Raw genomic sequence first — 15924 nt, forward strand, 5'->3', positions numbered from 1 at the left:
TTTGAAAGGTGAGATTGAGTGACTAGGGTGAGCTCTGGGGGCCGGGGTGGGGGAGGGTATGGACACTGAGGTGAAGACATGGATGGACCCACATACACCTGAGGTGCATCAGACCTCAGTGACATTCATTCCCAAGCTGTTCAGATTCGGATACCCAGGAAGCAGCCTTACCCGGGCCTTCTGCTCCATCTCCAGCATTAACCTTTCATGTTGTTCAGCTATGGCCAGTGTCGCAGAATGGACCTTCTGATAGATCATTTCTCCTTCCCTTGTTTGAAAAGTAAATAGTCCTTCTCCTGTGTCACACATTCTGTGAGAACAGAGACAGGGAAGAGATAGGTCTTCATGTATTCAAGTGTGTTAACAGTTCTCCATGCAAGAGACTCTCTTGCCTTGTGTTACCCTCCTCTTTGACTTCTACAGGCATTAGTGAAGCAGATTCATCCTTGACCAAACCATCCAACCAACCAACCAACCAACCAACCAACCAACCAGCCAGCCAGCCAACCAACCCACCAACCCGCCAACCCGCCAACCAGCCAACCAGTCAACCAACCAACCAACCAACCAACCAACCAACCAACCAACCAACACACCAACCAACCCACCAACCAACACATCTTGAAATGGCACATGAGAACAGATCTAAGGGTGAAACTCTAACTATATTTGGATTTTTAGATGAAGTGTTCACAACAGCTTAAAGAAACAGGTTAAAGTGGTTTGGGTGATTGCCCAGTGCATAAAGAATAAAAACAGATAGTTATATTTTCACAGGATTTTTTACATTTGTGATATGACAGCACTGATTCTTATAACTTGATACTCTTGAAATGGGAAGAACTTAAGAAAAACCTACAATTGCACGCACAGTGTCATGGAACCAATGACAAGACTGTAAAACTGTAGTTTATGAATTTGCATGCATAGGCTGAAGCCTTTATTTACATTGGGTAATCCTTATGTAAATCCCAGCATAGCCTAACACACGACATGGCATAGAGGAGACTCTATTTTATTGGGTTTGAATTTTGGATCTGCCACTTACCAGCAGTGTGACCTTGGGCAAGCTGAGTGACTTGCCTGTACCTTCTCCTCATATCTCTAACATACGAAAAACAATAGTTCCCGCCTCAAGGTTCCTTATGACAGTTACAAGACTTGATGTACAAAATATTTCTAGTGTTGCTTAGCACATATTAAGCACTCAAAAATGTTAGCTATTACCATTTTCATCATAAATTATGGAACTAATCTCAGTGTCACTATAGAGAAATGGTGGCTTAATTATACTATTTTTATCTGATGGACTATTATGCAGCAATTGCTGTCATTTCTGAGAGCATATAATAATTAGAAATTTCTATTACATAAATTCAAGAGGAATAATCGGAATATGAATTCTTTTTGCATCCTTTAATTATAATTACCTTTTTAAAACAGTTTTTTTTTTTTTTTTTTTTTTTGCATTTTTCTGAAGCTAGAAACAGGGAGAGACAGTCAGACAGACTCCCGCATGTGCCCGACCGGGATCCACCCGGCACGCCCACCAGGGGCGACGCTCTGTCCACCAGGGGGCGATGCTCTGCCCATCCTGGGTGTCGCCATGTTGCGACCAGAGCCACTCTAGTGCCTGGGGCAGAGGCCACAGAGCCATCCCCAGCGCCCGGGCCATCTTTGCTCCAATGGAGCCCTGGCTGCGGGAGGGGAAGAGAGAGACAGAGAGGAAGGTGCGGCGGAGGGGTGGAGAAGCAAATGGGCGCTTCTCCTATGTGCCCTGGCCGGGAATCGAACCCGGGTCCTCCGCACGCTAGGCCGACGCTCTACCGCTGAGCCAACCGGCCAGGGCCTAAAACAGTTTTTGTTGGAATGCAATCAGTGACAGTTAGGTAACAGGATTATAGGTAAGTTTTATCAATAAAGAGCAATCTTAAAATGGAAAATATTTTAAACTACTATTTTAAGCCAGCTCTTAAAAACAGTTGGAGGCCTTGAGAAAAAAGAACAACATGATGTTACCAGGCAGTTGTTGGATACTAACTGGATCGCTGTGTTGCTGGTTTTCAGGTTATAACATCAAAAGGTTTGTACAAAATGTTTATGAGGCCAAACTATGTCCTCTGGCACCAGAAAGATTTCAGGTGCTTCTCAATGACTCCCCAGGGAGGTTTCGGTAGAAAAGAAATGTCTCGAGGCTTCTGACATTCCAGAGGCCATGACTGCCATTCCTTAGGGCTCCTGAAGGCCAGCACTTAGCTTCTGCTAAAGAGATCTTAATAAAATACACGGCATGAAATGGAAAATCTGGGAGGGGGGAAAAGAAGAGATTTCATAAGGTGAAACCAGGGAACTTTCTTTGCTGATTCAGAGGAGGAAAGCAATCCGACAGAAGGAGCAAGAGAACAGTGACCAGTGGCAAGCCCATGTTGTTTGAGGTTGAGCTTGGTTCATTGTCATCTGAAAAGCGCTGCTTATGAGCCTTTGGAAATGAGAGAAGGAAGACACAGGTTGTTATTTCATCCCCAGCCACAGAGAGCAAAGGTCTGACACCCCCATCTACTTCCAGCCACTCGACTCTGCCCAGTGAGGGAGCTTGGAAGTTTACAGAAGAGGGTTACCTAGCCTCGGAAATAAACTGACTGTAAACTTGACCCTTTGATCAGGAAGAAGAAATTTAAACATGCTGGCATTATAAAGCAAAGGAATTTTAGGGGGGAAGAGTTCTTCCTTCAATGCAGGGTACCTGAAGCCAGGGTGAAGTAAAAATTCTTCAGAAACTAAAGAAAATAATACTGAATGGAAATTGTAATTGAAAAAAAATAATTAAAAAAATTCTCCAGTTAAAATGGACTCATCTTGATGACTTTTGTCATTGGTGTAGGAATAAACAGTTGAGATTTTTTGTTTATTCTTCCCAACATGTTTCTTCTGAGGCTGGTGGAGAACAGGGCGGGAGATGGGGTTTTGTCTTGGTGTCTAAATGGTTTTGTGGTAGTAAGCCAGTACTTGAGAAGATGGCAAAGGGACAGAGGCCATAAATTTGATGACAGTCTCCTTGGTATTCAACGTGTGGTCTCCAGACCTGGGCCCCTGTCTAGACACTGATTAAGAACCTGCATTTAACAACAGCCCCAGGCGAGTCATACACAGGTTACTGTCTGAGGATCTAAAAATCCTAGTCTTTTCCTAAATGGCTCTTTGTAAAATTCTCATAGTTGCCTTCAAGGGAGAAACAGCGCTAATATGCGGTGCCCCGAGGCAGTGTCACAGGAGAAGCAGCCCCTCCCACACACCTGCTAGTCCCCCCCCCCCACCTTTCTTGAAGGCCAGTCTCCATTGTAGCACCTTACAAAGGCGTAGCCTCAGGATTCCAGTCTGTCTTCCAAATGACAAACAAAAGAAATAGCCCACAGTCTGAAATTCAAAGAACGGGTCACTTTTAGAATGTAAAAGTGGATGCTTCATTATCTTTCTCTGTGAATCTTTTGATAAGCTCTTTGCTACGGATGGATCTGCAGACCTTTGGCGACTTTGTCCACCTTCACCGCCATCTGACTCCATTCTCCCCAAACATTTCGCAATTTGGTCTATACCTTGAACGGCCACATAGTTACCCTCCATGCATGCAGACATTTCAAACCTCTCACCATCGACTGGAACAGGAGTGCTTTCCTGAAAACCCAGTGGTGATTCTATACAGAATTTAAAATTTAATGTTTAATTATAGAAGGTAAAAAAATTCTTAAAAGCACAGCTTTTCTGCAGAGCAGTTAAAACTAATGAATGCTTCTGTTCCATTAACAGTTTAATCTTTACTGTCATTGAACAAGGCTAGCAGTTTACTATTTATTAAAGCAGCTATGAAAAAAGGCTGGAGTTTCTCCCAAGAGTTCTGGAGAGTCAGACTTGGATCTACTGTAACCAACTGCACGCAAAATGTGTGAGGGCATAGACGCTTCACTTCTTGGATAGGAGCTCTTTTCCTTTCTTTTGTTTTGATTCAGACTGACCCCATCCAGCCCCCTGACTCATCGGCCTCCCTCTCCCTTGCACAACCACTCCCTTTAGTCATGCAGCCCTCAGGACAATGGAATTCTGGTCAGCATCAAATCATCTTCAGAGCAAAGCCTGGGGTCTGTTGGCTGCAGAGTCAGTTTGTTAAACCAGAGATAAAATCTGGGCCTTAGTTGCATTCCAGCTTTAGGCCCAGAAAAACAGCAAAACCAGACAAGCAAGGTCATGGCTGACCTCGGGACCAGCTGCACTGATCAACTAACCCCTACCCAACCTGACTCCCTGAGTCACCATGATAATGATTTTGACCCCATATAACCCATCCCCTGGAAGGCACTGAAGTGCCAGGTCTTTGAGCATACTTTACCTGTCTCCAGGAGTGGGCCACTCCCTAAAAAAAAAACCCAAAACAAGAAGAAAAAAACCCCTCACTTTCTTTGCTGCAAACTCTTGTTCATGTCTTATTGGGCTTTGATGCGTGCAGGCAAACTGATCCCTCAAGTCCGCTAACAAAAGCAACAGCATAGAAAGACCAGAAATAGATTCAACTCACCTGAGAGTTAAATCTATGATTGAAGTATGAGCTAATCAGCTGTTCTGGATACATCATTTGGAAAATACTTAGATCCATGTGTCTACTTCCACTGATATAAATCCCAGAGAAAGCAAATATAAAAAAAAATATACTAGAAGAAAATGGGAAAGAATTTCTATATAAACTCAGAAAAAGGGAGGGGTATCAAGCTATGATTATTAAAATTTAAATGGCTGAGCTTTGATCTGAACCCAGCCACATGATTTTGTACGGTAAGCTTATTGTCACTAAGCTAGATTTTGCATTCATTCAAGACGGGCACAGAAGCATGCACAATTCTTTCATCACAAAAACTTTTTGTAGTGGAGAGAGCACGAGCTTAGGATAGGGCTAGGTATCAATAAAACCTTTTGAAGGCAGTCTTCCCTTTGCCTCTATTCCTTTCCTTTTCCCACAAAGCAGGTTTCCAAGACATGAACCTCCATGGATGCGCCTGGAAAGTATGTGTCAAGGTTAATCAGTTGGTCATTGAAACCGCAGAATTGGAATCAAACCCTCTGTGCTTCCAAGCTCATGTCAACCGCTTTGTAAGGAGGAAGGTGGAGAACATTTGCTGTCCTCTGCTTCTTGACTGAGTCCCTCCATGGCCCCAAACGCTGAACATAGATGGCGGCTGTTCTTGCTTTGGATCATCAGTTGGTACCTTAGTTAGGGCTACAACGCTTTCCCTCAAACAAGATGAGAAACCTGAGCCAACCGGAGACTTTGATTTTATTCCAGGTTCTGGGGCAAATGAGCTTGTGAAATGCTGTTTTGATACTTTGCAAAATTAAATATTTTCATAAAAGAATTGACCTCAATTGTCTCTAAAGTATAAACGAGTTTTAAATTTTTACAGTTCCTCCACTGTGTACTCAGGGATGGCCAGTGGCAATCACATTAATTAGAATAGCTCCATCTTTTGAGACATTTTCAAAGTTTTAATTTTATTCTATTTACTTTTTCTTCCAAATTTTCTTTCCTTGCCCCCCCCCCCAACTCATTGCAAAAGCCCATTCAGTCTCCTTGGAATGGTCTGAAGCTCTGGCTTTAGTTTGTCCTTGAAGAGATACACATGTATGATACTCTCCACTTACCATCCTTTCGGCCTCAGAAATGGAAAATTGAAAACTTTACTATGTGAAGGTGGAAAATAGGTCCTAGACCTTAGTTGCTATTTAATTACCTCAATATAGGACCATAAGTTATCACCATTATTATTCTACTGTTACATATTTATGAAGGCTTAGTAAAAAAAAAATTTACAAAATTTATAGCTAATTTTATATTCGCCCTGTATGCATATTCCCCAGTAGTTTATTAAAATAAAATATTAGATACTCTTTGAGAATTAAGAGTTTTAACATCCTTAACTCCCAACTGTCAATCACAAAAAAGCATACAATACGCTATGTTTGTTTATCGAAATGACATTTATCAATATGAAGACTTTCTGACAGGTATTGAGTTTGTAGTGCCTGATAGAAAATATATAAAGTAAAATAAAATGTAAAAAAGAGGCACATTATTTTTTGGGGAGAGAGGGGGAATGAGCCCATGGTGTTAGTGTGTTCTGAATTCAGTGCACCAGTTAAAATGAAAACACAGAACTGATAACATTCTCCTGTTCCCAGATGATGTGCCCTCATTCCATTTTAAAATTATGTGAGGGAGGCTGTGTGTCTGTCACGTGAAAGAGCTACGACAGGGGTTGGGAACCTTTTTGGCTGAGAGAGCCATGAACGCCACATATTTTAAAATGTAATTCCGTGAGAGACATACAATATGTTTAACACTAAATACAGTGTCCGTAAAGTCATGGTGCACTTTTTGACCGGTCACAGGAAAGCAACAAAAGATGATAGAAATGTGAAATCTGCACCAAATAAAAGGAAAACTCTCCAAGTTTCATACCTATTCAGTGCAGTTTGATGTGGGCTCCATTTGTTGCCCTATACACATCTAAACAATAGTGAAGTTCTTGCCACACACAGGTAAGGACCACTGGTGTAACAGAGTGAATAACATCTGTGATTCTCTGTTTTAAGTGATTGTCGTTGATACATTCAATGTACACATGTTGCTTCACATAACCCCAAAAGTAAAAGTCTAAGGGCGTCAGATCTGGGGATCATGGTGGCCATGACTTGACAGAACCCCTGCCTATCCACCGCTGGGGGAATGTTCTCTCCAGAAACTCACGAACAATGGTGGTTGTACAGTAGTGTGGAGGAGCGCTGTCCTGTTGAAAGATGACACCTTCCGGAAATTGTGGCACTGTACAATTCCAACATGTCAAGATAGGACTTTGCCGTCACAGACTGCTCTGCGAAAAAAAATGGGCCTATCACCTTATCATGCATCAGGCCACACCACACGTTCACTTTAGGGGTGTTACGTTCATACTCAACGAAGGCATGAGGATGTTCTGCAGCCCATATTCGGACGTTATGGCGATGAACATGTCCACAGATATGGAAGGTCGCCTCATCGCTAAACACAATCTTCTGCAAAAATCTTGAATCATTGTTGATCTGATGAAGCATATCTGTAGCAAATGCGCATCGTGTGGGTCTGTCCTCCAGTTTGATAGTGTGCAACAGCTGCAACTTGTACCCCGTAAAACAGAGACATTTCTTTAACACCTTATGAACTGTAGTCTTGCTTAGGTGTAATTGTCGAGCACATGCACGCACAGATTTTTTAGGGCTCCTTAGGTAGCTGTCCCGTATAGCCTCTACAGACTCGTCACTGACTGATGGCCTACCAGAACGGGGTTTCTCCACCAAACTGCCGTTTTCCTTCAACTGCTTATCCCACCGAGTAATGTTATTCCTATGTGGTGGCGCTTCGTTATAAACACGCCGATATTCACATTGCACTTTGGTCATGAATTCGAATTTAACGAGCCACAGAACACACTGAACTTTCCTCTGTACTGTCCACATCTCGACTGGCATGGCCGTGGGCTGCTCTGCTGTATACACGGTGTTACGTCATCATCTGCACATGTGCACATGCTGCCACACCATCCTACAGAAACTGGGAGGATTTTCTTTTTATTTGGTGCAGATTTCACATTTCTATCATCTTTTGTTGCTTTCCTGTGACCAGTCAAAAGTGCACCATGACTTTACGGACACACTGTACAAGTAAATGTGTGCATTTTATGTAAGACCAACACTTTTAAAGTACAATAAGTCTCTGAATTCTTTTTAATAACATTGTTATGCTGTTGCTAACCAGTGATGAATAAAGTACTTCTTACCATTAATGTGACTTCTGGTACTGCATGGTTTTGCTGATGGCTTTGTTGTCTGGTTGATAAATGGTGAGGTTAAGTTTCATACAGGTGTTGAGAATTCCATCTGTTAAATGTGATTGTAGGTTGGTCTTAATGTTCTTTACATGTGAGAAAGGCAGCTCACATGCATACATAGAGCCAAACATTGTCAGTACAACAATACTCACATGCTACAGTGTGTGGTAATGTGACGAGAAGTGAGTTCCAAGTTTTGACAATCATCTGGTCCACGGGTTGAAGTTTTTTTTATTTCTCCCCACTTGTGTTTGCTTGCCAACTCTGCTTGCTGTTGTGCAAGTCTTTCCAAATCTTCATTTAGTGATTGAACTTATTCACCCACATGTCTGAGGCCTTCAGGTCAGCAGCTTGTAGTTCAAAATCTCTGATGGAGACACTGGGAATGTAACTCAGGTCGGTGCTGTCCACTGCACACTCGTGTGGATGGGTGACGAACTTAAAAAGACAAGTGCACTCACAAAATTCTCCAAGGCATGCTTTGAATGACTGCAGGAGATTAGATGTAAAGTTCGCTAGCTGCTAGAGATCAAAATGTTGAGCAGGGTCACTTGCTGTGCGTGCATCTTTAAAATCTCCCAGTTTTTCAAAGTGTAGTAAACGACCTATTTCAATGTTGGTGATAAAGAGTTCCAAATGCAAACACTTGTTTTCAAATGCAAACACTGCTTGTTGAAGGGTTAAGACTGTATTTCCAATGCCTTGCATTTTCACATTGAGCTGGTTCAGATGTTCAGTCATGTCCATGAGATAGTAGAACTTCAGGAGCCACTGAGTGTTAGCTAACTCAGGATGCTCGATGTTTTTCATTTTAAGAAAAGTCCGGATTTCACTCAGACAAGCCACAAAACAGCTGAGCACCTTCCCTCTTGACAACCAATGCACACTGCTGTGCAGAAGCAGACCAGGATAATTATTCCCAACTTCATCCAGCAGTGTTTTAAACTGGTGATCATTTAAAGCTCGGGCAACAATAAAGTTGACCACCCGAATGACCAGCAACATCACCTCACCAAGCTGCTCACCACACATCTGAGCACAAAGTGCCTCTTGATGTAGGATGCAGTGAAAACTTAGGATGGGTCTCTTTTCATGTTCATGAAGAAGCGCTATGAATCCTCTGTTTTTTTCCCACCATGCACGGAGCACCATCAGTACACACCGAAATAAGTTTATCCATCGGTAGATTTTTTTCTTTAGTGAACTCAGTGAAACACTTGAATAAAACCTCCCCTCTTGTCTCTTTCATAGGCAAAACAGCAAGACTTTCCTCACATAGTGTGTTACTAACAGCATACCTTGCAATCATGCTGAACTGGGATAAATGGCTTATGTCTGTTGACTCATCCAAAGTGAGAGAAAAGAATGGTGCTGCATTTATGTCCTTCACTTGTGTTGCCTCAATTTGATTTGCCATCATGATGGTACGATCATGAACAGTTTTTGCCGACAGAGGCATGTCTTTTATTTGTTTGATTATCTTGTCTTTATCCAAAAAGTCATCATAAAGTTCATTGGCAACATCAAGGATGAATGTTTTGGCATACTCCCCATCTGTGAATGGTTTTCCGTTTCTCACAATTGCTAAAGCACCAGCAAAGCTAGCCGAATTCCAGTCACCTTGTTGGGTCCAAACACGGAGTTGCTGCTGACTAGCTTGCACTCTGCACAGTAGTCCTTGACATGCTTTCTTCCTGCTGCCCCCACTGGATATTTCAATGTAAATGTAGTATGGCATGTGTCGAAGTGCCGCTTTATATTTGCCTGTTTCATCGATGCAATTTTATCATTGCATATTAGACACACTACAGAACCTGCTCTCTCCACAAAGGCGAATTCCTCTGTCCATTTCTGCTGAAAAGTATGATACTCCTCATCTTTTTTTCTTTTAGCCATCTTCTTCGTCCAAAGGGTTTCTGCAATTAGCTAGCTGACTACTTGATTAAAAGGAGGGAAGTTTATTTCCTGACCTCACAACGACCCGTGTACATCATGCAGTATCCAATAAAAATTTGGTGTTGTCCTGGAGGACACCTGTGATTGGCTCCAGCCACTCGCAACCATGAACATGAGCAGTAGGAAATGAATGGATTGTAATACATGAGAATGTTTTATATTTTTAATTTATTATTTTTTTATTAAAGATTTGTCTGCGAGCCAGATGCAGCCATCAAAAGAGCCACATCTGGCTCGCGAGCCATAGGTTCCTGACCCCTGAGCTACGAGTATATATACTCCAACCTCTTTTTCAGGGGAAAAGCTAATAACAGAGTAAGTCAAGCAAAAGCTAAAATTCTATCGCTTAGAAATTATACTTCTCTTCTAAAGTGAATTTGACTGCTAAGTTACGGTTGGATAGTTTTCATAGTTTAACATGCAGGTTGCTAATACTTAGTCCCTGAATTAGAACAGAAGGGTTATGGTTCTCTTCCCCATTTTGAAGGAAACCTAAAAATGAGATCATTATATTCCCTCAGAACAAAAGAGCATGTAATCAGGGTTTAAAAATTACATTTCCATTCTCTTTTTTGCATTAAATATAGTTAATTAGGGTAATTTATTAATTATATTAAAGATACTTTCAGCATCTAAGTAACTACAGAAGAAAGTATTTAAATTATAGTCTACATAGAAAAGAAACTTAAGATTATATTTGATTTTGTCTTAGTTAATGCTTGCCTTTTCTTTTTAAATTATATTTATTCATTAGCTTTTTCACGGAATTGAAAAAAATGTTAACTTTATTTTTGCTGGACACCTACCACATGCCAGGCACTGTATTAGCTTTTGAAAAATATTTTTTAAATCATAATTTAAAACAGAAATAAGTAAATAAACATTAATTTGTGAGTTGTATGTGCTTTTACTTGATATATAGCTTCTCACTTAAAAATTTATTAGATGAGTAGATGGTTATATGAAGTATATAATAGAATAACAATTAGTTTTAGAGATTAAGAACTATTGCGTTGGTTATCCTTATTGTGTTAAAATTTCCTCTAGAGGTTCTTAATTGACAGACCACTCAGAGTACAACTTTGAGTCTTTTATTTGCCACGATCAAACAGGCACCCAGTAAAATGATACAACAAAAATCAGTTTAAGATACTGAGGGCAAATACTGATCTGTATTGCAAAAGATGTGGGCATATGTTTAAGCTTCAGTTTTGTCATTTGTTTGAAACAGAAATTAAAACTTAGTGCCATGATGAAAAGAATAACTCTACTTTATATTTTAAAAATTAAAAGAATTTTAAATTAAATTACCTAGATTTTTTTTATATTATCAAACATCATTATTCCAGGTTAGTAAATTTTAAACCTTAATTTTAAAACTTCATTTAACAATCTATACTGTAGTCCTTAAAATAATATCAAGAACAGATCATTTGAATCACCTTAACCTAGAAGCTAAGAAATGGAATCAGTATTTCCCCATCATCATCAATGAAAGTGTCAATTACTTTATATTATCCCTTGATATCTTTGACTTTCTTAGGTATCCCATTTTAGCGCTCATCAAGGTTCATGCTGATGTATTCTAGGTTAAAATAAACCAATCATCTTTGTTTCTCCTGGGGAATCAGGTATAGACTTGTATTATAGTGCTTTAGCATCTCATCATCCTTATTTTTCCATAATTTCTTCCCAGTTAGGTTCTTATGCTCTGAAAACAGAGGTAGGTAGAGACAAAAAGAAAAATTAGAATAAACCTGTAGAGGTAGACTGCTCAGTCCACCAAGAGGGGGTGTTGCTATTACAGATTGAAGGGGGAGGGTTTCCACCAAGATTCAGCAGAAGTTACAGTAGACCCCCAGATAGCTAGGGACAGTTAAATATCAAAAAGTTTAAAAGAATAGGGATAAACACTTGGGGAGAGCTACTTCCAGTACATCTGAGTATGCTTCTCCCAGAATTTCTGTCACAGATGACAGCTATGAATTATACCAACCAACCAACCAACCAACCACAAAACTCTTTCTGCTCACATCTCTCTCCAATTCCTCCACTGTATCATTCCTGGCCTCTGCAATCAATGAGGGTATGGAGTGGACTGAGTGTATTTTATTTTGATTGGTGTGATTACTGAAGAGCCTCTTGTCATTGTCAGAAAACCGCAGCGAGAGCCAAAACCAGAAATGTATTTTTAGATGTTGAGCACCGTGGATGACAGGTACTAGAACAAGCTGCACTGACCTGGATCTCAGCCACATCTCAGAGTCCCAGTGAAGCGAGGGTCACCGGGACAGTGATACTATGTGAGCGCAAGCATCCTTTGTGCTGTGACCATTCACAACTGGAATGAGGAAAGCGTGAGTCAGAACACGTGCTCAGATGAGGTTAACGCTCGTAGGAAACGAGGACCATTACAGTAAGGGGGAGCAGCAGCCAACAGAGAAACGGTTCAAGGGAAGGAAAGGTACTTGGGAATGGTCAGTGAGCCAAACGGTGACAAAAATCAACATGCATTGAGCTGAGAAAAATGATTATTCAAACCAATGTATCTTCCACTTTGCTCTGTCCTCTAGAGCAGTGGTCCCCAACCTTTTCTGGGCCACAGACCGGTTTAATGTCAGAAAATATTTTCACGAACCGGCCTTTAGGGTGGGATGGATAAATGCACAAAATAAAATTTTGTGGCCAGTGTAAAAACTGTGGTATTTTACAATATAATTGTTGAATTTACGAGACAAGCATCAAGAGTGAGTCTTAGACGGATGTAACGGAGGGAATCTGGTCATTTTTTAAAAATAAAACATCGTTCAGACTTAAATATAAATAAAATGGAAATAATGTAAGTTATTTATTCTTTCTCTGCGGACCGGTACCAAATGGCCCACGTACTGGTACCAGTCTGTGGCCCGGGGGTTGGGGACCACTGCTCTAAAGAGCCAGAAAAGACAGAGTAAAGACCAGAACAAGCAGAGGAAACAGTCAATTTTAAAACGTAAAAACATTACTTTTTGGATTTCCACCATTGGAGAATATTCTAGATGTTATCTCTCCATGCTCATTCTGCCCTCAGCTCTGAGTGTGCTGACTGCATTTCCCTAATTTAGGCTGCAGGTGCGTGAGACTAACAAATTCTTTCCGACCAAGGACGAAAGCAGAGAGTCATGGGGGTAATCGTGTCAGTTGTGAAAGGAGAGACGCGGGACTGGTAAACAGACCTTGGGCAGGGGGTGTGGCCTCTTCCTGAATGTTCAGCTCATGATTCCATTTGGCCCTTCTGCACATCTAAGTCTGACCCAAGTGCTCTGCAGCAAGCCCTGGGAGGCCTCCTTCTCTACTGAATGTGGGGAGCGCTAAGCACCGAGCCTCCTCCCAGGACCAGGTTTTCACTAGCTTGTTTATTCATTCAACAAACATTTGTCTGTAATTTACTGTAAGCAGGGCATTGTGTCCAATCTGGTATGTGGCTGCAAGGTGAGGGGGATGATTTAGAAAAGCTACCTGAAGGAGTTCCCGCAGCTTCTCCCGAGTAGCTGACACTCTCTCTACCACCTCCTGTTCACCCCGTCTCCATACCCGGACCAGGACAAATTTCACACTTATGTCCAGGAATGTCTGGACTCATGAATTGCCTTCAAGAGAGTGGAGGGGCTGGTGGTAGGAATGAATTCATGCTGTAGGGAGCTGAGAGGAATTTATAGAAACCAAGTTTTGTTTCTCTGGGGAGGACAATTTTATGTCTTTCAAAGTGAACACCATTCGGTGTTGGTTGGTTTTGCCAGTCAGGGAGCTGCCTGCAGATTCCAGTCTCACGGTGGGTCAGGAAGAAGGAAGGAAGTCGTAAGTGCCAGGTGATGCCAACTGAGCATTCCTATTCCAGTGAGTGCTGGTTAAGGTACCTCATGTGCTAATTTAACAACCGGACCCCTGGAGGGGGCGCTCCCAGATTCTCTCCTTGAGTGGCCAGGCAGCGACGGGGTTGGCCATGGAGCTGGCTGCCCAGCACCCCTTCTGGCTGCCATCCTGTGGGACTGTAAGGAGGTGGGCATTTACTGCAATCTTCCCCACTGTTGTCAGCCCAGCACCAGCTGCTGTAAAGAATGGAATAAAAATGCCAAAGGAAAGTAGTTGAGAGAAATTTACTCTTTTACCCTTGAGACCTAATGGGAATTCGAGCAGTCTACGTTTTATTTTATTTTACTTAATGGCCAAAGCCCTTGGCTGCATATTGTAAATACCTATCATGGATCAGAGCAATCTCGGTGAGAAATACTCCTTTCAGCGTGCGAGTCGTTTAAGCTCCACGAGGTGCTCCTTTTAAACATTCTCTGCTCGCGAATAAACCATCATTAGCTGCTAAACAATAACTCTGTGATGCCATTCCTTTTGTTGCATAGAAAAGATGTTAGGGAATCTCAATTATATGAGGTTTTGAATGGCTCTGTGGTCTACAATTCTAAACGCTTGAGCTGTGAAGTTACCTTATGTTTATATAATTCATCTATTTTTTTTATTATTATTATGTCCAGAGAATGAATCCTCATTTCAGTTCCCAGTGCTTATTTTCTCTTGCAATTTCCATTAGATGTTCCCTATAGATTGAGGGGGAGAAAGAATAAGTGAGGTAGAAAATAAAAGAGAACTGGAATGCCGAGGAGACGGCGGCTCCTGTGCTCAAACGGTGACCCACGAAGCTTCTGGCAGGCGTGTTACACCGCGTAGCATGTGCTCAGTCACACGAGCAGTTGTCCCCGTCCGAGCACTGGCCTGGGAACAACTGTGTCCCCTGGTACAGTGGCAGATCTGCATGGGGACAGCTGTCTCTGCTGCTACCAGGCGCAGACAGTGTTTGCGCAGGGAACAAAAAACACTTCGCTCTTTCACCGGCTCGTGGAAAGGTCATTCTCAACCTGCTCCTCCCATAGCAGAAGGTGTCTATTGTCCAAGTCCAGTCGAGCTGCCTTTTTGGAAATTCACTGGTGCTCTCCGGGGCCAGGTTATGTTTCCCCGCCTATATTTAGTGCAGCGGAGCCCGGAGATAATGTTAGATTTGCAGGTAAAACAGCCCATTACTACAGCAATTGTCAGCTCTCTGCGTGTTTAGTAGAAACACGGCATGCAGAAAATATTTATAGATGATCAGGATTGGAATAAATGGAAAGGCTGAATTTCTGATTTTGGATCTGGGTGACTTTGTGTATTTTTCTCTGGGGTTCTATTTAAAACATGGCAAGTTACCTTGGCATAAAGAATAAGAAAAACTATTTTCTTTCAGTGAGAATTTCTTACATCGTTAGGGGTTCTGTGTGATTGTGTGCGGTTCGTTTTGACCTAGTTTTACTAGTCAACAGAGCAGTGAAATATATGTCCTCAGAAAAAGTGTGCTGTCATTTTAGATCTTGGTGCTGAATACTGGTTATTAGTATTTTCAATAGACATAAATGGGAATGAATTTAAGAGGTTATCATGTATTTTGCTGTTAATGTAAACATGTGCTAACGTAAAAATCTTCTAGTTGAAAAGAAAATAGTTCTGGATTCAGGCTCCATAGAGAGGGCTTTATCTGCTAGATGTGCTAATAATGACTTATGTGACCTTGAGTGTATAGAACGTTCTCATTTTGTACCCTGGTAATCTTCCATCCTTCCCTGTCTTGTCTGTCTGGCAGACTTGTGCAGGCTCTGGCTTGCCTGCCTTCTGGTTTGGGCAAAGGGGCCCTGACAGAGACGAGGTGGGAGGGCACACTGGGGCACTTTCCCTCCCACTTCCATCCTGGCTCCACTCTGGGGCTTTGGCAGACTTTCCCCTTCCAAGGATCCAAGGTCTCTCTGGACTCCGGTTTCCTGGTTCCTTCCAGCCAGAAGCAGGTAAGAACTCTTCGCTGCTAAGTCATGGATGCTGTACCAGCCTACGCGATTTCCCCCATTCACACCTGCACATCTTTAAATAGTTCCTGTACCGAATCCTCCTCAAACTCTTAGAGTGGATCATTTCTTTATTGCTGGGATTGAACTTAATTAATAACAAGTTATTTCATCTCCCTGTGTCTCAGTTTTCTCACTGA

At 41.8% G+C, this 15924-nt stretch overlaps 1 protein-coding gene across 2 annotated transcripts in view; it reads right to left on the reverse strand.

Moving 5' to 3' along the window:
* Nucleotides 1-15924, reverse strand: part of DOK6 (docking protein 6) — a 229329-nt gene that overhangs the window by 59886 nt on the left and 153519 nt on the right. For both annotated transcript variants that reach the window (XM_066246533.1, XM_066246534.1), the window contains exon 6: nucleotides 172-310. In XM_066246533.1, coding sequence (XP_066102630.1) covers nucleotides 172-310 — 139 coding nt within the window. The remainder of the gene's footprint in view (nucleotides 1-171; nucleotides 311-15924) is intronic.

The sequence above is a fragment of the Saccopteryx bilineata genome, chromosome 11 (assembly GCF_036850765.1).
Source record: "Saccopteryx bilineata isolate mSacBil1 chromosome 11, mSacBil1_pri_phased_curated, whole genome shotgun sequence".
NCBI classification, from domain to species: domain Eukaryota; kingdom Metazoa; phylum Chordata; class Mammalia; order Chiroptera; family Emballonuridae; genus Saccopteryx; species Saccopteryx bilineata.